The following is a 23,014-nucleotide window of genomic DNA, read 5'->3' as shown; positions in this document are numbered from 1 at the left end:
CGTTCTCCTTGAAATTGACGGAAACCAATTTCAAGATGGCTGCTGTGGCGGCCATATTGAAAATCGCAGCGCACCCATTTTCGAAAGGATCCTTCCTCGACTCAACCCCAACACACACTGCAAAAATGGATTTAATCAGACAAGCCGTTCTCCTTGAAATTGACGGAAACCAAAAGTTGAAGGACGCCCGGACGACAATACCCCTTAGCCCAATTTGGGCTGAGGGGTGAAAATGGATTACATTGCGATTTCATTTGTCAGTGATCTACCAAAATACCCGATAATATCAAAGTGGAATTTTTAATATTTTCTTTCGACATTTTTACATATTAATTTAAAATGAAACACAGAAATATCTAATTCAGCAGGAGTCAGTAAACACACTATGCCTTGTGAGGTACAAGGGAATGGTACAAGTCGAAACTGGAACTACACTTGGAAGAGAGGCTAAACTCCACCAGGCTAAAAGGTTTACGTTTTGTATCCCACTGATATGTCGGACCAGGAATCAAACCTGAAATAAAAGCTAAATTGCCTTGTTCTTGTCACTTACCCAAATCATCCACCAAGTTTTGTCACAAGTCGTCCACAACTTTTTGAGATATTGTGCTATATAATGGAATACTGTTCTCCCCTCTCGGCCAGTGCTCCTGCCTCACACCGAGCTCAGCTGCACCGTGTTGAAACCAAAGCTTTCAGAATCATTGGAATCTCCCGCGATGAAGCTAACTCTGAGGGCCTATCACTCACTCACCTCAGGCAGGTTGGTGGTCTTTCTGTCTTCTACTGACTCCTCTCCAGCCTTGCTCCCCCAGCTCTCTCTGTGCTCTGTCACCCAAATATTCCTACAGGTCGCACAAGATCTGCCAGCAACCCTCTTATGGTTAAACTGCCAAAATCAAGACTCTCTGCTCACCTTCACTCTTTCATTCCTCTTTCCCCCCGCCTCTGAAACAAACTCCCTCACTCTTCAATCCCACTACTCTCTCCAGGTCTTTAAAACAGCTGTTCACCACCATCTCTTATCTTCCCCCATCCAAAACCTTGATCTTTTCTACCCCAGTTAATTCACCCCAGATCCACTTTTTTGAAATACCGACTTCTTTTCTGGAAGTCCGTGCAGTGTCCATGCGTTTGTTTGTTTTTTTTAACCTCAACCCTCCCCCCTCCTCATGCCTACTCCCCCCAAGCCCTCTCCCTCCCACAGATCTCCTGATGTCCCTGCTCTCCATCTTGTTCTCCCACTCCCTTTATCATATGTTTTATGTTTTATGTGTCAGTTTGTCTTTTTGTGATCAATGTTAGCTCTCACACGAGCCTCGATGTTGTATCCCAAAAAAAAAAAATTTTTTTTTAGACCTATCACTCAATCGTGAAGAATCACAAAGTGTAAAAAAAAAAAAAATCGTTTCTGGATCCAGTCAGATCTTCACCTAAATTGAACAGATTCGTGCCAGTCTCCCACACACAACCCATCCAACAAATTTCGTCGATAACTTTTTGAGATATCCTGCTCACAACCAAACAATCAGACAAACAAAGACAAACATGGGTGAAACATAACCTCCGTCCACCTTCAGTGGCAGAGGTAATTGCAGACTTTACACTTAATCCTAAAACATATTTTTGCCGGATCCAGATTCAGATATTCACCAAAATCGAATAATTTTGTCCTCGTCACACACCCAACCAGTCCACCAAGTTTCGTCCGAATCCGTCTTCAACTTTTTGAGATATCTTGCAACAAGATATCGTTTTTGCCCCATCTCTCATGGTGTAAAATCACCTAAAAACACTCAGATCCTGGTCCTCATCCAGATTTTCACCAAAATGTAATCATTTCGTCCGTGTCACATACCCAACCTCGCCACCAAATTTCTTGCGAATCCATCCACAACTCTTTTTTAATATCCTGTTCACAAACAGACAAACATAGACGGAGGTGAAAACATAACAGCCATCCACCTTTGTGGCGGAGTTAATAAACAAATGTTTCAACATATTGAGTTTATTTACATTTATAACACCAGTCCCTATGCCTGTCACACTTTCTCATCACCACTCCTCCCCCAGTGAAACAGAGTCAAGAACGTGACAGATCTATTTCATGGTGGTGGTGCAGCACATTGTGCGAGGGTGCAAGGAGAGCTCGGCAGGTGAAGTACCCACCGAGAATGAAGGTGTGGAGGTTGAAAGAGGTGACAGTAAGGGGGGCATTAAATGAGAGGCTGAGTAGGGTAGAGGATGATGTGGTTGAGCTTGAACGTGGTTGGATGTCAATGAAAGATAGTCTGTTGGGAGCCGTTGGTGAGGTATGTGGATGGACAAAAGGACCACCGAGGCACTCGGAAACATGGTGGTGGGATGATGAAGTTGGAAAGAGGATTGACGAGAAGAGGAAGAAGTTCAAGGACTGGCAGAAGGCGAAGGGTACGGGAGCAGAAAAAGCGGAGCATGAAAGTTATAAGGCAGCCAAGAAGGCTGCAAAGAAAGAGGTAGCAAAGTCGCAGGAGGCATGTAGGAAAATGTTCGGAGAACGCTTGGATTCGAAAGAGGGTCAGAGAGCGGTATTCAGGATTGTAAAGCAGATAGAGAAGGAGGTGTGATGTGATGGGCGTGAGTTGCTTGAAGGATGAAGTGGGACAAATCGTTGTGGACCCAGATTGAATTAAAGGAAGATGGAAAAGATATATGGAAATGCTGTTGAATACAGAGAATGAATGGGATGGCAACATGGAGAGTAACCCAGTTTTAGGACCGGCAGAGAAGATAACTGAGAAGGAAGTTGAGGAAGCGATAAAAGCAATGAAGAGTAGAAAAGCGGGAGGGCCGACGGGAGTTGTGGGAGATATGTTGAAGGCATCAGGAAGTTGGGGTGTGAAGAGAATGACAGGATCTGTAATCTGGTGATGAAAGAAGGCCGCATTAAAGTGAATTGGGAACCGAGTACCCTCGTCCCTCTGTACAAGGGGAAAGGTGACCCTCTGGAGTGTAGCTCGTACCGAGCGATAAAGTTATTGGAGCATGGAATGAAGGTATTGGAAAGGGTGTTGGAGAGAAGGACAAGGAAGAAGGTAAAGATCGACGAAATGCAGTTTGGATTTATGCCAGGAAGAGGAATGACAGACACGCTCTTTATTGTGAGGCAGTTGCAGAAGTACATGGAGAAGAGGAAGAAGTTGTTTCTTGGGTTTGTTGATCTGGAGAAAGCATTCGATAGGGTTCCACACGAAGTATTGACATGGGCATTGAGGAAGTTAGAAGTGGAGGAATGGTTGATCAGAGCAGTGATGGCAATGCACAAAGGAGCGCGCACAGCTGAAAGGACGTAGGACGGGAACAGTGGTGAGTTTGAGGTGAAGGTGGGAGTGCATCAGGGGTCGGTACAAAGTCCACTACTATTTGTAGCTGTGATGGAGGTGCTGGCTCAGAACATAAAGGAGGGTTTACCGTAGGAGTTGTTGTATACAGATGATCTGGTGTTGATTGCGGAAAGGATGGATGGACTAAAGGAAAAGATGAACAAGTGGAAGGAATGTATGGAGACAAAAGGTCTGAAGGTGAATACAGGAAAGACAAAGGTGATGGCAAGTGGTAAAGCATGTGGTGAGGTGGAAAGAACTGGGAAGTGGCCATGTGCTGTGTGTGCAGGAAGGGTGTCGGCGTGAACTCCATTCAATGTACAATGTGCGCTGAGTGGGTTCATCAAAAATGTAGTGGTCTGAGGAGGTCATTAACCAGTGTGGCAGCTACATTCAAATGTACGGTGTGCACAGAGGGAGCTGCAGATGGAGGAAATGTTGAGTTGGATCTTGGAGACGGCGTGAAGCTGGAAGGTGTGAAAACATTTTGCTACCTCGGAGACATGCTGAATGGAGATGGTGGATCAGACACGCATCGGTTGCGAGAGTGAGATGTGCATGGAAGAAGTTTTGGGAACTGAATGGCGTGCTGATGAGGAGGGGAGTGTCGTTGAAGCTGAAGGGAAAGGTGTATGCTGCATGTGTGAGAAGAGTTATGATTTATGGGAGCGAGACATGGGTAATGAACGTAGAGCAGCAACGAAGGCTGGAAATGGTGGAAATGCGAATGGTTCGGTGGATGTGCGGAGTATCGTCGAGAGAGAGGAAGACAAATGATGAATTGCGAAAGATGATGGGAATAGAGCCTGTGATTGATGCTGTGTCGAGGAACAGGTTGAGATGGTTTGGTCATGGAAAGGACCAAACCTCGACGTACAAAGTGACTGGTTGAGAAGAGTGAATATGAATGAATGAATGATCGTTTTTTAAGGCCATTTTCCCCGCTAGAGCGGGGGTTAGCCTTGCGGGCCCCATTACAATCATGGTTCCCTGTTTGAGGCAATGTTTTTATGGCCGGATGCCCTTCCTGACGCCAACCCTTGGTCGCCTCTTACGATGCGCAGGGATACGGTGTACCTATTCTAAACCGGGGTACACACCGGGATCATTCATCCCAGCAAGCTGGTACTCAATTTGCCGACCTCGGAAGGTTGACAGGCTGAGTCAACCCCCCTGGCGTTAATTCAGCGATCGATCGGGATTCGAACCCAGGATCCGAGGATCCCAAGCCGGCACCCTAACCGCTAAGCCAACACCAGGCTTGTGATGGAAATGAATGTCGAAGGAAGTTGAGGACGGGGAAGACCGAGAAAGACTTGGCTAAAGATGGTGGAAGAAGAAATGCGGGCAAGGGGGTTAACAAGGAGATGCAGAAAATATGGCAAAATGGAGAAGATTGTCATGGGGACCGCAAGGCTAACCCCCGCACCAGCAGGGAAAATGGCCTTAAAATGCATGCTGTTGTTGTTGTTGTTGGTGCAGCACAGGCATGGTGGGCCATTCGGCCTCACCATCTTGAACATGCTGCTTCGACTCACCCAACAATCGATTAAGGCCATCAATGTCAGAAATTAGATCAGGCAGTCTCTCTGAACACATCTCGTGCTTTTGATACAGTCTGGCATCCTGCTCTGGATGGATCTGGCATCTGGCATGCATCTGGCATCCATCCTCTCCTCTGCCAATGGAATCCATGGCCAATTCCACTCTTGGATTACCGACTTCCTCCACTCTCGCAACCAACATGTGACTCTCAACAGAAACCTTCAAAGGCTGGAGTACCCTCAAGGCAGTGTTCTAGGCCAAGCCCTATTCGTAATCTTCATCAATGACATTCCTCATCCTTCTGACATCAGCCTCATCCCACTCCTCAGACCTCAGTGAGCTCGCAAACTGCTCAAACACTTGGAATGTCTTTCAATCCCGAGAAATTACACAAAAACACACAAAAAGAAAAAATCACACGCACGCACACACACACCAAGGGTGATGGGGTGGGGAGGGAGCAGAAGGGTCAAAAATCCCCAATAGACACCCACAATGAGCGCATATTTTAATGCAGTAAATATACCTTCGTTCGGCATCAGATATGTAGCTTATGGCCAAGTTTCATCAAAACCGTGTGTGTCGAGAGCAGATACCTATTTTGGGTGGAGGGGGTTCAAAACCAAACCCCCTCCCACGTAGACCTCCTACTGAGCACAGATTTTGATGCGGTCAATAAACCTTTGTTGGGCATCAGATATGCAGCTTGTGGCCAAGTTTAATCAACATATTGTGTGTAGTTTCGGAGTAGAGAGCAAATACTTATTTTGGGGTGGGTCAAACCCTCCCCCCCCCACCCCAATTGAGCACAGATTGTGATGTGGTCAATACACCTTTGTGAGGAATCATATATGAAGCCTGGGGCCAAGTTTCAGCAACACTGTGTGTGTAGTTTCAGAGAAGAGAGCAAATACCTATTTTGGTGGGGGGGGAAGGGGCAGGGGGAGGTCAAACACCCAACCCCTCCTCCGTAGATCCCCTTAATGAGCGAAGATTTTGAATTTGTTTCAGAAGCAATTAGAGGTATTAGCCGATGTATATTCCAAGTTTCAGCTAGTTTCAATGTTATAACCTTTGAGTGATGAGCACCAACACATTTTGGGAGGACGGACGGACGTACTAACACCAACACGATTTTGAGGGTTTTCTTCATAAAACTCAAGAATGCGGAAATGGACATTGCTGAAATCTGGAACATATTACCTCGACGTACAAAGAATTTACTTCTGAAATTTGCAGCCAATTTCGTCCAGTGGAAGCTGAGAAACGAATTTTCAGTCCCTATGTTAACGTTGTTACATACAGATGAACCGTCCCATATAAAGTGAGGGGCGCTTTGCGCCTCCCTCGATTTCCTTTCTTACCTGGGCAACGCTGAGATTAAAACACTCTTCGCATGGGTAAAATTGTCCATCCCCCTCCTACCCATCCCTACCTCCTCTTTCCTCCCCCGACTCCCCCAGGGCAATGCTGGGTATTTCAGCTCGTAATAAATAAATCACAATCAAACGGACACCTCCATACCCATGTAGATGCAGTATTGATAAACAAGGTTTTATTGTATGAAGATTTTTGATCTGCTGTCATATCTTTAACCACTTAATCAGGAGATGGGGTAATTCAGAGAATGATCATACACACCAATTCAACAAGTTACCCATTAATTTGAATCTATCTTTTGTACTACAAAAATAATGCGAACATTTAAGGTGGTCTCTGCAACGATATAGTATATTCTTCAAATTCTATCCGCATGATCAATTACCTCAAGGATATTTTTAACACTGTTGCAAGCCTTCAACATCAAAAGCATCTCACCCTCAAAACAGTGACGTCCATGTCGTTCAGTTTCATCTCCCACTTTGGTCAAGGCCAATATGCGAGCACGGTACCAAGAGCCATCAATCAAACTCCGCACACACAGTAACTGTCCTAAAATAAATAAACGGCAAAAAGAAAACAGGTAGACAAACATCAATTTTTATCTCTTCATCCTCAATATTAACATATTATATACACACACACACAATAACAAAGCATATACCCGTTTCATACAGTGCCTTCAGCAAGTCTTCACACCCCTTGACCTTTGTCACATTTTGTTGTGTTACAGCCCGAATTTAAAATGGAATAAATTGGGGGTTTTGTCACCAATTTACACATAATATCCCATTATGTGAAAGCGGCATTTTTGGGAAAAAAAATTAGATATTTTTACAAAGGTGAAATAGAGAAATATGTAATTTACACAAGTATTCAACTCAATACTCCCGAGTCAATACTTGGTAGAAGTGCCTTTGGCAGTGGTTACAAATTCGTGTCTTCTTGGTTATGTCTGTCTCAGCTTGGCACATCGGGATTTGGGAGTTTCTCCCATTCTTCCTTCCAGATTTCCTCAAGCTCTGTCAAGTTGGATGGGCAGCGTCAGTGAACAGCAATCTCAGTCTTTTCACAGATTCTCAATGGCATTTAAGTCTGGGCTTTGGCTGGGCTACTCAAGGACTTTCACGTTCTTGTTCTGAAGCCATTCCAGTTATGCTTTGGCTGCATGCTTGGGTCATTGTCTTGTTGAAATGTAAATCTTCACCTGAAGGATTGGATACCTAATAATTAGAACTGTCGCTTTACAACTGCTGGCAGTGATGGCCGGGTACCACAATGTCCCGCTTTGAAACAACCCCACTTTAACAGGACACATGACACATGACGACCTCTAAAAAACTGGATTTTAAATTTTAAATTCAAAGGAATTTAAAAAAAAAACTCAGATTCAAAATGAATTTTAAAAATGGCTGCCAGAAAATACAACCAATGGCATTTGAATTATCAAACTATATTCTGAAACGCTCATTGATGATGTGCGTGAAGTTTCATATCAATCTTGTAAGCTGTTCTGGAGAGGATAAAATGTCAAGGCTTCTTCTTCAAATAATTAAACCATTCTGGCTGCCAAACCGTGCGACTGATCATATTGAAATTTTAAACGTGTATTCCCCTTGACGATGCGACCAAACTTGTAAAGTTCGACTTCAATAGCTTGAGTTATTTCAAAAAACATTATTCAAAAAGAACAGATTTAAAAAATAAAATAATTATGGCTGCCAGATGCATCCAATCAGGATGAAATTTACAACATATTCCCCATGACTGCTAGATCCTAAATGTGAAGTTTTACATCGACCAATGAAGCAGTTCAAGAGAATATTTTTATATGATTTTCATGCAATGCAATATGGCTGCCAGACCATGCGACCGATCAATTATCAGGGAACACCCAAGGCGTGGGAAGCATTTATGTAACATTTCCACTCAATCTGTCTGACCGTTCTGGAGGAGTTGAATTTTAAAGGCTTATAATTCAAAAAATAGGGGCAATACCCCTGGGCGCTCACCTGGTAGAATAAGGCAGTATACTACACTGACTGAAAGTATTTTAAACAGGATCACTGTATTTTAAACAAATTTAAATGGTTGCTGGAAGACAGGGCAGCATATACAATCATACCAAAGTAATCGTAAGACTTGAAACAAACAACAAAAAACCTATTTTGGGTGGCAACCCCTCCACCTCGTATACCTCCTCACACCCATATTTTTCCAATGCATTGAACGAACAAATGAAGGCTGTGGTCAAACTTCATCAGAATTGCATGTGTAGTTTCTGAGAATAAAGCAAATACCTATTTTGGGCCCCCCCCCCCTCTCCCCCACACCCCAAACCCCAAACCCCAAACCCCATACACTCCCTTAGGGCCTGTTTTTTTTTTTTTTTAATGCCGTGAACAAACTTTGGTACATCATGGGAGCTGAAGGTTGGGGTCAGGTTTCATCAAAATTGCTTGTGTAGTTTTCTGAGAAAAAAAGCAAACATATGTTGAGGGACAACTCGCCCGTAGAACCCCTCAGGGCCAGATTTTTTTTAATGCCGTGAACAAGCTTTGGTACATCATGGTTGATAAAGGTTGTGGTCAGGTTTCATCGAAATAGTGTGTGTAGTTTCAGAGAAAAAAGCAAATTCCTATTTGGGGAGGGGGGGGGGGGGGGTCAAACCTGAATTCACCTTGACTCACGGTAGACTGCCTTAAACCCTGATCTTTTTCAATGCAGTGAACAAACTTTAGTCACAACATACTGTTGCGGTGCGACCGAGAGGTACGAATCCCCGCTCCTGACAACAAATTGTTGCGGGGGCCGCCGAAGTACGAGGGGCCGGGAGGGTTCCAAATTTATCCCACTCCTGAACAACAATTTGTTGCGGGGGCCGCCGAAGTACGAGGGGCCGGGAGGGTTCCAAATTTATCCCACTCCTGAACAACAATTTGTTGCGGTCGTTCGGGTTCAAGGTGCACATGTCAAGGTGCACGCGCGTATCGAAGAACTGCGCGATCGAACCCCCTCACTTTCACACACCTTATTCAGTTGCGTGCCGAGCTATTTTGCATGGTGTGGAAAGCGGCGTTACCCCACAAGATTTATGGACCTGAGTCTAGCCAAATTCAGTCCCGGATGATGCTCGGCCAATGGAGAAAAGATGTACCGAACAGGTTGGAAGTAAGAACAAAATGTACAGCCTTTTATTTGGAAGGCACAGAGAAACAGACGAAGATTTACCTTAACAATTCTTACCTATCCTAACAAGTGAATCCTCTTGGATTGCGCTGAGGTTCGGGCATGGAATTTCTAGGAGGAAGTATAATTTGTATGCAATGAAAGTACATGTAATATGGGATCGAGTAAGATCGAGTAAGCTTCACCAGTGCGCGTGCGTGAATTTACGTCACGTCGGCAGCGAGAAGGCGTTCCCCAACACGAACCAATCAGGAACTGCCACACCCACTTATATGATCTCAGAATTCCTGTGACAGGAATTAGCGTTACACTGGCTGGAAGTCATTCGCTAGAGGCGCTTCCTCAGCGCCAATCACCAGTGCGCGTGCGCGAATTTACGTCACGTCGGCAGCGAGAAGGCGTTCCCCAACACGAACCAATCAGGAACTGCCACGCCCACTTATATGATCTCAGAATTCCTGTGACAGGAATTAGCGTTACACTGGCTGGAAGTCAATCGCTAAAGGCGCTTCCTCAGCGCCAATAAACCCCACTGGTGCCTTCACACTCTGACACACACTCAGGGAATAACACTGGTTAAAGGGCGTACCGATGTACGTGCTGGGATTCCTCGCTGGTGACCACGTGGTCTGGCCTCATCGAACTGCTAGCAGTTCGATGAGGTCAGGTCCGCAGGACGAATCGCCGCCTCGAAGTTGGCACGGACGAACTTAGCACAGGTAGATGAACTTCAGCACAGGTGAGTCGTGTCGAAAATGCCAACGCTTGCGGGTCAGCTAGATGCCGCAAAAGATCGGTGCAGACGCAATGGGTGTCGGCGTCGAACAAAGGCCAAACACGTGTCGTGGGAGAAATGAAAAAGCCAGCGAGGTCTCGTCGTGGGCGTGGCGAAAGGGGCAAGAGCTCAGGTCTGTCCTCCAAGAAGTCCCAAAAAACAAGAGGATGATAATGCCTACGCGTGGGCTATTATCAGAACTGGTCACGCCCTTCAAAATGTTGCAGAGCCTCCCATTGGCTGAGGCTTGTCGCATCATGGCGAGGTGTTCCCGCCCCCTCACTGGTCACGCCTTCCTGCACATCTGGTGTTATGGCTTCTCCCAGCTACACAAAGGTTCGACATCCTGCCTAACTCAACGCATATTTGGTCTCTATTTACTATACAATGGGAAAGGGCTAATCTCTCCATTCAATAAAACATAACTGACTACTGCAGGCTACATGTTGTCCTGCAATTGACTATAGGGAGTTTGCCTTGATGGCACAACCGCAACAATACCAAATATCATTTGTGCCAAGTTTGGTCACAATCCCATCGTCAGTTTCGGAGAAGAAGATACAAGCGTTTACGGACTGACGGACTCACGACACGCCATTGCATTAGCACCCGGGAACTACATTCCAGGTGAGCTAAAAATTATGGCTGCCAAAGCAAGTGACCTATGACAAAATGGCCGGTGGTTTATTTGTTTGTCATGGACAGACGATTAAGCCAATAAAGTTCTGCCTCGATCTGTTCAGCCATTTCGGAAAAGAAGGGTATTTTAAAGTTTCAAGAGTGTTGTGCTAAAACTACATGACCGATGAAGAGTGGCTGCCGAACTACATGACCAATGATGTGATCAATTTAATTCTCCCATACAATCTTTGGGCAGATGCCGCTCAAGAAATTTCATACTAATGGGATGAAGCGTTCTACTTGTCGAATTTGACGCCATAATGGAGGCACATATGACATAATCTTAACTTTTTATTCCCCATTGGGAGTATTTTACAATGTGCCATGTTTCAATTATTTCCAGACAGGTTTCGGAAATAGAGGTGCAAAGTTTTTCAGTTTATCCAATATATTACCCGTACCACATGACCTAAGACATCATAATTAAAATAAAAAGTAGAGCAATGCGACTGTCGCCAATATGCCTCCACGTAGTCCCCACCCATGACAATGGGTAGATTCCCTCATTCACTGTCCTAAAAATAAACAAGTTTGGTTTAAATCCCTTCAGCTATTGAAGAATCACATTTTTACCACAGGACTCGTTTCCGCAGAACAACTCGTTTCACATCAATCGGTGAAGCGTTTTTGGAGAAGAGATTTTGTTTAAATATCGGCTTTGAAGCTAATATGGCTGCCAAATTACATGACATATGACATCAAAAATGTATACTCTGCATATGTATGGTTAGCGGATCACTTTTGTGAAGTTTCGTGTTGATTGCACAAGGTTTGTTTTTCTATCCAAGATGGCTGCCAAACCACGTGACCTACGACGTCATCATTTTCAAACTATATGCAACAATGGTGTAAGATGACATATGCAAAATTTCACATCAATAGGGTAAGCGGTTTCAGAGATATAATTATTTCATATTTTCCTTCAATCCAATATGGCTGCCAAACCATGTGACCTATGATGTCATAAATGTAATATTTCAATACAAAATGGGTCATTGATCATGTGTCTGCAATTTCAGGTTTTTAGGATAAGGCACTCGATTTTACTCGGTGTGTACCCCGGTTTAGAATAGGTACACCGTATCCCTGCGTGTCGTAAGGGGCGACTAAAAGGGTTAGCGTCAGGAAGGGCATCCGGCCATAAAACATTGCCTCAAAAACGGAACCATGACAATTACAATTACATATGGGCAGGGTGCAGCCCGAAGTACCCGTGGGGGACCCCACTCCGTCTCATCAAAAATCAAGGTGGGGAACCCGATCGAAGCAAGGGTGGAAATCACTCCATTTATGACAACGAAACGTCTGATTCCGCACGTGGAGATCGGTTTCTGAGGTTTGGGACATGGAATGTCGGGACAATGACAGGGAGGTCAGAATAAGTAGTGGAAGTATTGGTCAGAAGAAGAGTGGACATATGTTGTGTGCAGGAGACGAGATGGAAGGGAAGTGGTGTGAGAATGGTGAACGGTAGGCAGGGACAGAAATACACGTTTGTCTGGCAAGGGTGCCCGGAAGGCATGGTGGTGTCCTGTTTTCTGATGAGTTTGTAGACAGTGTGGTGAGTGTGACTAGAGTGAGTGAAAGGTTGATGATGGCGAAAATGATGATTGGAAAGCTCTTGGTGAACGTCATCTCAGGATATGCTCCACAGGTCGGTCGGAGCGATGGAGAAGGACAAGTTCTGGTGTGCAATAGAGAAGCTGATGGAAAACGTGAAAGATGAGGAAGTTGTTGTGGTAGGAGGAGACCTAATTTGACATGTGGGATGGAGTATAGACGGTTTTGAGGGAGTTCATGGGGGTTACGGATGTGGTGTGAGGAATGGAGAAGTTGAAAGGATTTTGAAGTTTGCTGATGGAGATGGTTTGTTGATTTGTAATACTCAGTTCCAGAAAGAGGATAATAAGCTCGTTACATACACGTCAGGTGGGTCGACGACAACCGTCGACTACCTGATGGTGCGTAGGCGAGATAGGGGGCACCTCCGGGACACAAAGGTGATCCCGGGGGAGAAGGCTGTTCCAAAGCACCACTTGGTTGTCTGTGACATAAGGGTGAAAAGGTGCGAGGAGAGCTCGGCGGGTGAAGCCCCAACCGAGAATGAAAGTGTGGAGGTTGAAAGAGGTGACAGTGAGGGAGGCATTAAAAGAGAGGCTGAGTATGGTAGAGGATGATGTGGTTGAGCCTGAAGGTGGTTGGATGTCAATGAAAGATAGTCTGTTGGGAGCCGTTGGTGAGGTATGTGGATGGACAAAAGGACCACCGAGGCACTCGGAAACATGGTGGTGGGATGATGAAGTTGGAAAGAGGATTGACGAGAGGAGGAAGAAGTTCAAGGAGTGGCAAAAGGCGAAGGGTACGGAGGCAGAAAAGGCAGAGCATGAAAGTTATAAGGCAGCCAAGAAAGCTGCAAAGAAAGAGGTAGCAAAGGCACAGGAGACATGTAGGAAAATGTTCGGAGAACACTTGGATTCGGAAGAGGGTCAGAGAGCGGTATAAAATAAATATGGCGTTAAATTTAAAACAAATTTCAAGTCAATTGGATGGAAATTGAGGATTTTAGAAAAATGGCCTATGTTGACCTCAAAAATAGTTTGGGGTTCAATTTAGCATCCAGATATGCAAACCCTCTTAAATTTTCAAGTCAATTGGATGAAAATTGAGGAATTCAGAAATTTGGCCTCTGTTGACCTAAAAAAAATACTTGGTGGTTCAATTCAGTGACCAGATATGCAAATTCTCTTAAAATTTCAAGTTAATCGGATGAAAATTGAGGATTTTAGAAATTCGACAAAGTTGGTGATCTGGGCCTACGTTAACCTATTGACCTTTCAATCCCAAAAACAATAGGCTTCTTGCTCATGACCAACTCTACCATTTGGTGAAGTTTCGAGAAGATCGGTTGAAAATTGTGACATGTAGGCGGCTGACATCGACAAACAGACTGGAAAAAAATCACTGAGCGACACTTAGGCAAAACAGAACAAAGTTGAATGGCACTCCATGGATTTTAGAGCACCCTTTTGACCTCAAAAATTATTAGAGGTTGAATTCAGTTAGCTATGAAAATCCTTTTCAAATTTCAAATCGGATGAAAATTGAGGATTTTAGAAATTTCAAAAAATGTGGTTGACATTTGGCCTATGTTGACCTTTTGACCTTAAAAATACATGATTTTGTAAGACCACGAACTGTACCATTTGCTGAAGTTTCGTGAAGATTGGTTTAAAATTGTGACCTGTAGGCAAGTATGTGTCAGCGGACAGAAACACAAACCAGAGTGATCAACATACTTGCAAAAATAAAATAAAAATTTTGCCAAGTAACGCACAAGACGAACCAATATACCAGTACTTGAAAGTGGTCCCTAATAATAAACAGAAGAAAATCAATAGATATTGTTACTGTCTGTGACCTCTTCCACCACCCAACCCTCCTCGAGTTTGACTTATGGTCGTTTCCCTCCTCGGGGGACTTTTGGGTCTTTTGTGTCCTCGGGGTCTTCATGGTATTTAAGGTTCTTCAGGGTATTTTGGGGGTATTGGTGATGTTAAGGATCTTCAAAGGTCTAAGCCTCTAAGGGGTCTCAGCATTCCAAAGGTACGTATTTAACAGACGGAGATAAATTGTGAATTGACAGGATGCCAGAGTTCAACAGGTACGTAATTAATTGATATCCTGAAAAGCCACACGGCTGGAGAAGATAATATTGTAGTTTCTTCTTCTTCTTTTTTCTAAACAAGATAGAGGCTCATTTAAGAGCTAATTAAACATAAGCTCTTTGAACAATAAGAAATTCTGGCTGCCAGACCGTACGACTGACCACGATTAAATTTGAAACAAGTATTCCCCTTGACCACTTGTTCAAAATTGTGAAGTTTCACATCGATGGATGGAACGGTTCAAGAGAAATAACTTTTCATTTTTTTCCGTTCGTGATTTTTTCCGTTCAAATTCGTGAATGTCCTGGTATACCCACGGCTTGGGGACCTTTGTGTGAAGTTTCCCCTCCATCTGTCCAGCTGTTCTGGAGAAGATTTTGAAAGTTTTTAGGTTAAAAAAAGATATGGCTACCAGAGACCATGTGACCTCTGAGATTAGAAATTACACTTTATATTCCCCAACTCCAATGAAATCATGTGCATGAATTTTCGCATCAATCTGGTAAACCGTTCTCGAGAAGAAGATTTTAAAAGTTTTTATCTTCAATCAAATATGGACATCAATCCGTGACTGATGTCAAATTAATTTTGTCATCAAGTTTCTTTGTAGATGACCCTCAAAAAGTTCATACTGATTGGATAAAGTGTTCGCCGCATCCAATTATGTCTAAATTAAGGCACTGATAAAGTTATCATTATCAAATGTTGTTCCCCATAATGCGTTCCAGACGTGTGCTAAGTTTCAATTTTCTTTCGTGCAACGGTTCCCCGAGATGTCCAAAGTTTTTCCAAGATGGCGCCCGCACCACATGACCTATGACATCATAATTATCATTAAACAAGACCGATAGTCAAACGACAGCGGAGCCGGGCTTGTTTGATACTGTTACGTTTATGGGGGTAGAGGATAAAATACCATAGCACAGGTAGGATCGTATAGGTGTAGCATGGACCGTGGACGCGTTGGAGACATCTCGATATATTAAGTAGGGAAACCGGAGCTTAAGTTGTTTACGTGTCTTCATACAAGGGGTGAAGCTATGGTAACTAGGTAAGGATTAAAGCTAGTTTCCCCAGTCTGTGATTGCCCCCCTGTGGCTTTCCCTACATTTTTACATTTACAAGGCTGCCCATGCAAAACGTCCATTAAATCACCACCACTCCTGACAGTGCTGGACATTGCCGATCGGCGAGTAAGCCACGCCTTAATGACACTCACGCCAAGCAAAGTCAGCAGGCCACGCCTCCGAAGTTCGTCATTGGTCGTGGAGATGGGGTACTCCAATAGCGCTCGGCGATTAGTCAGTGTGACGTCATGCAGAAGGTGCTGGTAAAAACGACCATTGGAAAAAGAATCGCTCTCCCTCTCGGTCTGGCTTTCGTCTCGTGCGGTCGCTTTTGTCTCGGGTGCACTCATGAGGAGACCTTTTCGGAGCTTTGTGAACTTTTGCAATGTAGGAGGAGGTGTTGTTGGACTGTCGAGCTTTTCGGGGGAGCTGGAGCCATGCTGCGTTTGGCGGTGGAGGTGAGGAAGGGCCGTTTGACTGTTTGCTTCATGCCTGGGCGTTTTCAACGTGGGGTTTCGGCGCCATTGTCAGAGTGCTTCCTGTGCGAGTGGCTACACCGGCTGCAATGACCACCAAGACCCTAAAAGCATTTCGGACTGAGTACCGGCCGACAAAAAGAAAACCTTTTATTTTTTATTATCTTTCCGCCATGTGTTGTATTTGTGACCGAGTGGAGACGTCTCAAATTAGGATTTAGATTTACCTCACTTTTTTCTTTTTTTTTATCCCTGACATTTACTTTCATAAAATCCATGATTGTTGTATTTTATTTGTCGTGTGTGTTTATTTGTTTGTGGGTCCGAGAATAAACCCATGCTTCTGTCCAGGTAAGCACCTTGTTCTCTTCACCCGCGCATGACGGACCAACCGCCAGTTTTGGCTACGCAACTCGGAATTGTGGCTACGCAACTCGGCTTTCCGCCATCCAGCGGTGTTAAACACCGGGCGACGCGACAATAGTTTAGTTGAAGAGGATAGTATGACCTGGGTGGGGATACCAACTAGCAGTCAGCAATTAATGTATTAAGTTTTGTTTTGTTTTTTCAAATAAATGTCGCATTCCTGTGCCACCTTCAGTCGAACGTCAGGCATTGACAGCACATTCTCTATATTTTCATTCCAAACAGCATCATTCATCATTAGGCCAGAAAAAAAAAATGAGTTGGTGATCGTCCCCGCCCGACCCTACGAAACACACCCGACCCGAAACCTTTTTTATTTTTTATTTTGAAAAAAAATCATTCAAAAACGATCTTTTCACAGTCAAATTTGGCGCCGTTCTGCACCGCATGCGCAGTGCGTGCTGCGCAGTGCATGCTGCGCGGAGCGTCGCAAGTGCCTCGGGCAACTTCACCCATTTTACGTTAGCCATTCATGGGGGCTATTGTGAGATTTTTCCCGCTGAAATCTGTATCGATTCGTGATAGAATCGGCTTGAAATGCCTATTGTGATCGCATCAATAGCCCGTGAGGGCTCTTCCAAGACGGTGAAGGACTGGTTTGCGTGCAATATCGAGTTGGATGTTACAATCTCGGACTTCTATGCAGAGTTCTCAGACGGCAAGTATGATGGGGATAGGGAGCCATTGCCTGACGATACACGCGGTACTTTTGTCAAAGTATTCGCCGGCCCCAGTAAAACTGACATGACGAAAGTTTCACCAGCTTGCAAAGTTTCTGATGTGACAAAGACTCTTGGCTCATTTCTCAAATTTGTGTTGGCTGCAGACACGGCCACGGATCACAGGATGGAACCCGATGAATGGAGAAATAAAATCATTTTGAGGAGAAAGGAGTCTTTATTTCATATTTTTCCATGTCAACAAAACTCAATGGAAAGTAGGAAAAAAAAAAAAAAAAAAAAAAAAAAAAAAAAACCTCCCTCCCTACCCGAACTTTTGAGAAAAAAGGACGATCACCAACTCATTTTTTTTATCTGGCCTTACAATCACAAGTTAATACTATGGTATTAATATATCAAATTATAATGCTAAATCACGATTCTATTGAAATACGAAACCAAGGGAACCATCATCTGTTCACTTCCAGATTCGGGAGCAAGGTCTATGTCAATCACATTACAAAATCATAATTGTATTGAGGAATTGTTCAATCCTACCTTCCTACCTACCTTACGGCACCTGCTGGGACCCCAAAAAGTTCCACAGAAGGTTATTATATTTCCTTTTAATAAAATATCCAACTGTAATGTTTACTAAACGCTGTCCACCTGTCATATGACCAGATCCTCAGCTCTGATTGGTGTACATTCATGAGAACATAAGGAAATAAACTGTTCTAGACGGCATTGCCCTACGGGCTAGCTGTAAAAAAAAAATTCTACATGATTAGGCGCATTCTATGGTGACATTTTTGTGTTATCGGAGCAACGGTTGCCGAGAAAATGCATTTAAAATCGAATGAACATGCAAAGGTGCAGTTAAATTACAAGTATAATCAACAAAACGTGAACATTATTATTATCCACATCAAAATCAACAACACTGTCTATAATGTCATATAAAAAAGTGAAAAATAATAGGATAATGGGAACCAGAAAATAGCACGAGATGCTAATCGGGGTCTGATAACTTAATATTTAAACATTTTAATCGGTTTGATTTATTAACATACAGTTCATCTCTCATCAAGTACTCCAAGAGTTTTACGGAAGAAATCTTCTTCTCCAGAACGGAAGCAAATTTTCTCTCTCATATCTAACAGTAATTAATTCCAAAAATTCGTACCTAGGTACAACATAAAAAAAATTCCCAAGAGATGTGCGACATTTTGGTACATACAGTTTTTCACTTTCCTTTTGTCTGGTGCGATATTTATGTTGTATTAAAGAACAATATTGAACAATTGAGGGTGGAAGTTTATTTATCAAACTACACAAAGTTACAAGCAGCCAGTCTATGCAATTGAAAAAATATTCAACAAATTCAATTTCCAACTTGGAACCAGAAGGAAAAATAGATATATTTATCCTGGAAGGACTGGATCCCTAATAATGCAAAACAGTGTGCAATGTTTGGAAACAACAATTCTTCATATATAAACGTTAAGGCGTTGTGCATCTGGTCAGCTTACCGAGAGCAATGGAGTTAGGCAGATGAGCGACTCTCCCACAGGTGGACTGAAAAACTTTGTTCATTTCAAAATACAGATTGTAATCTGCACAACGGCGTACGTAGAAATGCACGGGGCTTTCAATGTGGCTTACAACCACCATCTCAACCACTTCAAGGGAGAGAAAAAGAGATCAATCCCGTCACTGGGGTCACAAGGTCAAAAGCCAAAGGTAAAAACATCGGGGCAATACCCCTGGTGATCACCAGGTAGAACAACTGAATCCACTTGGATTCCGCCCAGGTTGGCACATGGAAATTATGATGTAGCATAATTATCATCTCGGGTCAAGATTTGAAATTATGCCATGGTTTTTGTAAAATTGCTACTAGTATTCACATTATGTACTTTCACCAAAACATACATCATCATAGAAACATACATAGAATTTGGGTCCTTTGGGTCCTCTGGGTCATTTGGGTCATTTGGGTCCTCTGGGTCCTCTGGGTCCTCTGGGTCATTTGGGTCCTCTGGGTCATTTGGGTCCTCTGGGTCATTTGGGTCCTCTGGGTCATTTGGGTCCTCTGGGTCATTTGGGTCCTCTGGGTCATTTGGGTCCTCTGGGTCATTTGGGTCCTCTGGGTCATTTGGGTCCTCTGGGTCATTTGGGTCCTCTGGGTCATTTGGGTCCTCTGGGTCATTTGGGTCCTCTGGGTCATTTGGGTCCTCTGGGTCATTTGGGTCCTCTGGGTCATTTGGGTCCTCTGGGTCATTTGGGTCCTCTGGGTCATTTGGGTCCTCTGGGTCATTTGGGTCCTCTGTGTCATTTGGGTCCTCTGGGTCATTTGGGTCCTCTGGGTCATTTGGGTCCTCTGGGTCATTTGGGTCCTCTGGGTCATTTGGGTCCTCTGGGTCATTTGGGTCCTCTGGGTCATTTGGGTCCTCTGGGTCATTTGGGTCATTTGGGTCCTCTGGGTCATTTGGGTCCTCTGGGTCATTTGGGTCCTCTGGGTCATTTGGGTCCTCTGGGTCATTTGGGTCCTCTGGGTCATTTGGGTCCTCTGGGTCATTTGGGTCCTCTGGGTCATTTGGGTCCTCTGGGTCATTTGGGTCCTCTGGGTCATTTGGGTCCTCTGGGTCATTTGGGTCCTCTGGGTCATTTGGGTCCTCTGGGTCATTTGGGTCCTCTGGGTCATTTGGGTCCTCTGGGTCATTTGGGTCCTCTGGGTCATTTGGGTCCTCTGGGTCATTTGGGTCCTCTGGGTCATTTGGGTCCTCTGGGTCCTCTGGGTCCTCTGGGTCCTCTGGGTCATTTGGGTCCTCTGGGTCATTTGGGTCCTCTGGGTCCTCTGGGTCATTTGGGTCCTCTGGGTCCTCTGGGTCCTCTGGGTCCTCTGGGTCCTCTGGGTCCTCTGGGTCCTCTGGGTCATTTGGGTCCTCTGGGTCATTTGGGTCCTCTGGGTCCTCTGGGTCATTTGGGTCCTCTGGGTCCTCTGGGTCATTTGGGTCCTCTGGGTCATTTGGGTCCTCTGGGTCATTTGGGTCCTTTGGGTCCTCTGGGTCATTTGGGTCCTCTGGGTCCTCTGGGTCATTTGGGTCCTCTGGGTCATTTGGGTCCTCTGGGTCATTTGGGTCCTCTGGGTCATTTGGGTCCTCTGGGTCATTTGGGTCCTCTGGGTCATTTGGGTCATTTGGGTCCTCTGGGTCATTTGGGTCCTCTGGGTCATTTGGGTCCTCTGGGTCATTTGGGTCCTCTGGGTCATCTGGGTCCTCTGGGTCATCTGGGTCCTTTGGGTCCTCTGGGTCATTTGGGTCCTCTGGGTCATTTGGGTCCTCTGGGTCATTTGGGTCCTCTGGGTCATTTGGGTCCTCTGGGTCATTTGGGTCCTCTGGGTCATTTGGGTCCTCTGGGTCATTTGGGTCCTCTGGGTCATTTGGGTCCTCTGGGTCATTTGGGTCCTCTGGGTCATTTGGGTCCTCTGGGTCATTTGGGTCCTCTGGGTCATTTGGGTCCTCTGGGTCATTTGGGTCCTCTGGGTCATTTGGGTCCTCTGGGTCATTTGGGTCCTCTGGGTCATTTGGGTCCTCTGGGTCATTTGGGTCCTCTGGGTCATTTGGGTCCTCTGGGTCATTTGGGTCCTCTGGGTCATTTGGGTCCTCTGGGTCATTTGGGTCCTCTGGGTCATTTGGGTCCTCTGGGTCATTTGGGTCCTCTGGGTCATTTTGGTCCTCTGGGTCATTTGGGTCCTCTGGGTCATTTTGGTCCTCTGGGTCATTTGGGTCCTCTGGGTCATTTGGGTCCTATATTCCTATCCTATAACATATATATCTCCTATAACCTATCCTATAAATATAGATTTGATGACGTCATGTTTACACATCTGAGCGACAGAAATGAGCGACAGAAATGAGCGACAGAAATGGGTGACAGAAACTAGCTTCACTTTTGAGCGCCCGAAATTCCCAGGCAAACGCTATAACGCACCAGGTTTACAACCTGTGCGTTAATAAACAGTACACTGCACTGACTAAAGGTATTTTAAACCAATTTCAATGCTTGCTATAAGACAGGGCAACATGTGCAATCATACCAACACAATCATAAGACTTGAAACAAAAACACCAATTTTTGAATTTTGGGAGGCAACCCCCCACCCCTCCCACACAGTGCACATCCTCAGACCACAATTTTTTCAATGCCTTGAACAAACATTGGTACATCATGGATGAAGGTTGTGGTGAAGTTTCATCAAAAGTGTGTGTAGGTTCTGAGAAAAAAAGCAAATACTATTTTGGGGGGCAACCCCCCCACCCCCCTCACCCCTCCTCTGCCCCACCCATAGATCCCCAAGGGGGGAGTTTTTTTTTTAATGCCGTGAACAAACATTGGTACATCATGGGTGATGAAGGTTGTGGTTAAGGTTCATCGGAATTGCGTGTATAGTTTCTAAGAAAGCAAACACCGATTTTGGGGGGAAACTTGGGATTTTGGGGATAAATTGCACAAGTTATACATATTCATTCCAACACCAAAAGGAGAATAATTCCATCGAGAAATATAAATCTACAAACATTATTCTGCTTTTTTATAAAAAGCTCAACTCAAGGTTGAACCTTCACATAATAGTTCTTTCATTTTAACAATAAGCAATTCATCCCATTTTAAAGAAAAACCTTCAGTAGATTCTTCGACACGAAGAGGTTGGACAGAAAATGGTGGCCTTGAAGAGAATGGAAATCGCCGTGAGCCCCTCATTGCGCGGGCAAGATCCATCGAAAGGTTTTCTCCTCCAGCTGGACAACGCACCAGTCTTTCAGGCAGATTCCGAGCTGAAATGTAATTATATGGATGCATTTGTGAACAAAGTACGAAATCAGAGTAAACAAGCATTCTGAGTACTGCCCTGCAATACATGTCCCCTACCGGCAGTCTGTCGCCCGGAAAACTGTTGGGGAAATTACCAAAGTGCAAAGTGCCATAACTTTGTCAAAAATGATCGAAACGTCGTGAAGTTCAAACTTGATCTGTAACTTATCATAAGGAAACCATGTACCAAGTTTGAAATCATTAGCATTAAGTTTAGAAAAAAAAGTCCGGAAAACTGTTCTTTGCGTGACGGACGGACAGACTGACAGACTGACAGAGGGACGGAGTGCAAACCTATAGTCCCCTCCGGTGTACACCGGTAGGGGACTAATAAGAGGCGTCTATCGGCCCATGTCATACCTGACCATTCTTTAGCTGGTATGGGCAAATTTTAAAGCGTCATCACAAAGAAAACCGAGTTGTTCCACCAGTTGATGCTGGTTTTCAAACTTGATCCGAGTTATGCCGAGACACGTGTGTAAAAATCAGCCAATATTTGGTGGAGTTATCGCACGGAAACCAAAGTGGGACAGACGAACCTCATTAAATATGCAAATTTATGCACGGTTGAATGTGGGCGCGGATGATGTGAGATCGGGTTATCCTGAACGGGTTATCCGCCAACCGTGGAAGCTAGGTTACTTCTGACACGTACTGTATATACTGCTAAGAGGGCAGAGTATCAGATACATATTTAAAGAAGTATTCACGCAGTGTTGCGTGAATTTTGACCTCATTACCCCTTGACCTTTGACCTCATTACCCCCCAAAATATAATCAGTTAATCTTTACGTCACTATACATACCTGCACCAAGTTTGACTCAGATCCCTTCAGCCGTTCTCCATGTTATTGCAGAAACGAAAACCGACCATGGACGGACACGGTATGTTGAGGGGCGACAACTCGAAA

General features: G+C 44.6%; 1 protein-coding gene across 2 annotated transcripts in view; it reads right to left on the bottom strand.

Annotated features, from left to right (window-relative positions):
- LOC137423744 (uncharacterized) overlaps positions 1–23,014 on the bottom strand; it is a 200,832-nt gene that overhangs the window by 109,092 nt on the left and 68,726 nt on the right. For both annotated transcript variants that reach the window (XM_068111209.2, XM_078773776.1), the window contains 3 exons: positions 21,911–22,066; positions 18,758–18,907; positions 6,726–6,839 (listed from right to left, as the gene is read on the bottom strand). In XM_068111209.2, the coding sequence (XP_067967310.2) occupies positions 6,726–6,839; positions 18,758–18,907; positions 21,911–22,066 (420 nt within the window). The remainder of the gene's footprint in view (positions 1–6,725; positions 6,840–18,757; positions 18,908–21,910; positions 22,067–23,014) is intronic.

Source organism: Myxine glutinosa, chromosome 3 (assembly GCF_964187855.1).
Source record: "Myxine glutinosa chromosome 3, kmMyxGlut1.1, whole genome shotgun sequence".
Classification (NCBI taxonomy): Eukaryota; Metazoa; Chordata; class Myxini; order Myxiniformes; family Myxinidae; genus Myxine; species Myxine glutinosa.
Note: the sequence above shows the minus strand (reverse complement) of the source record. Positions and strands in the feature narration are given on the sequence as shown.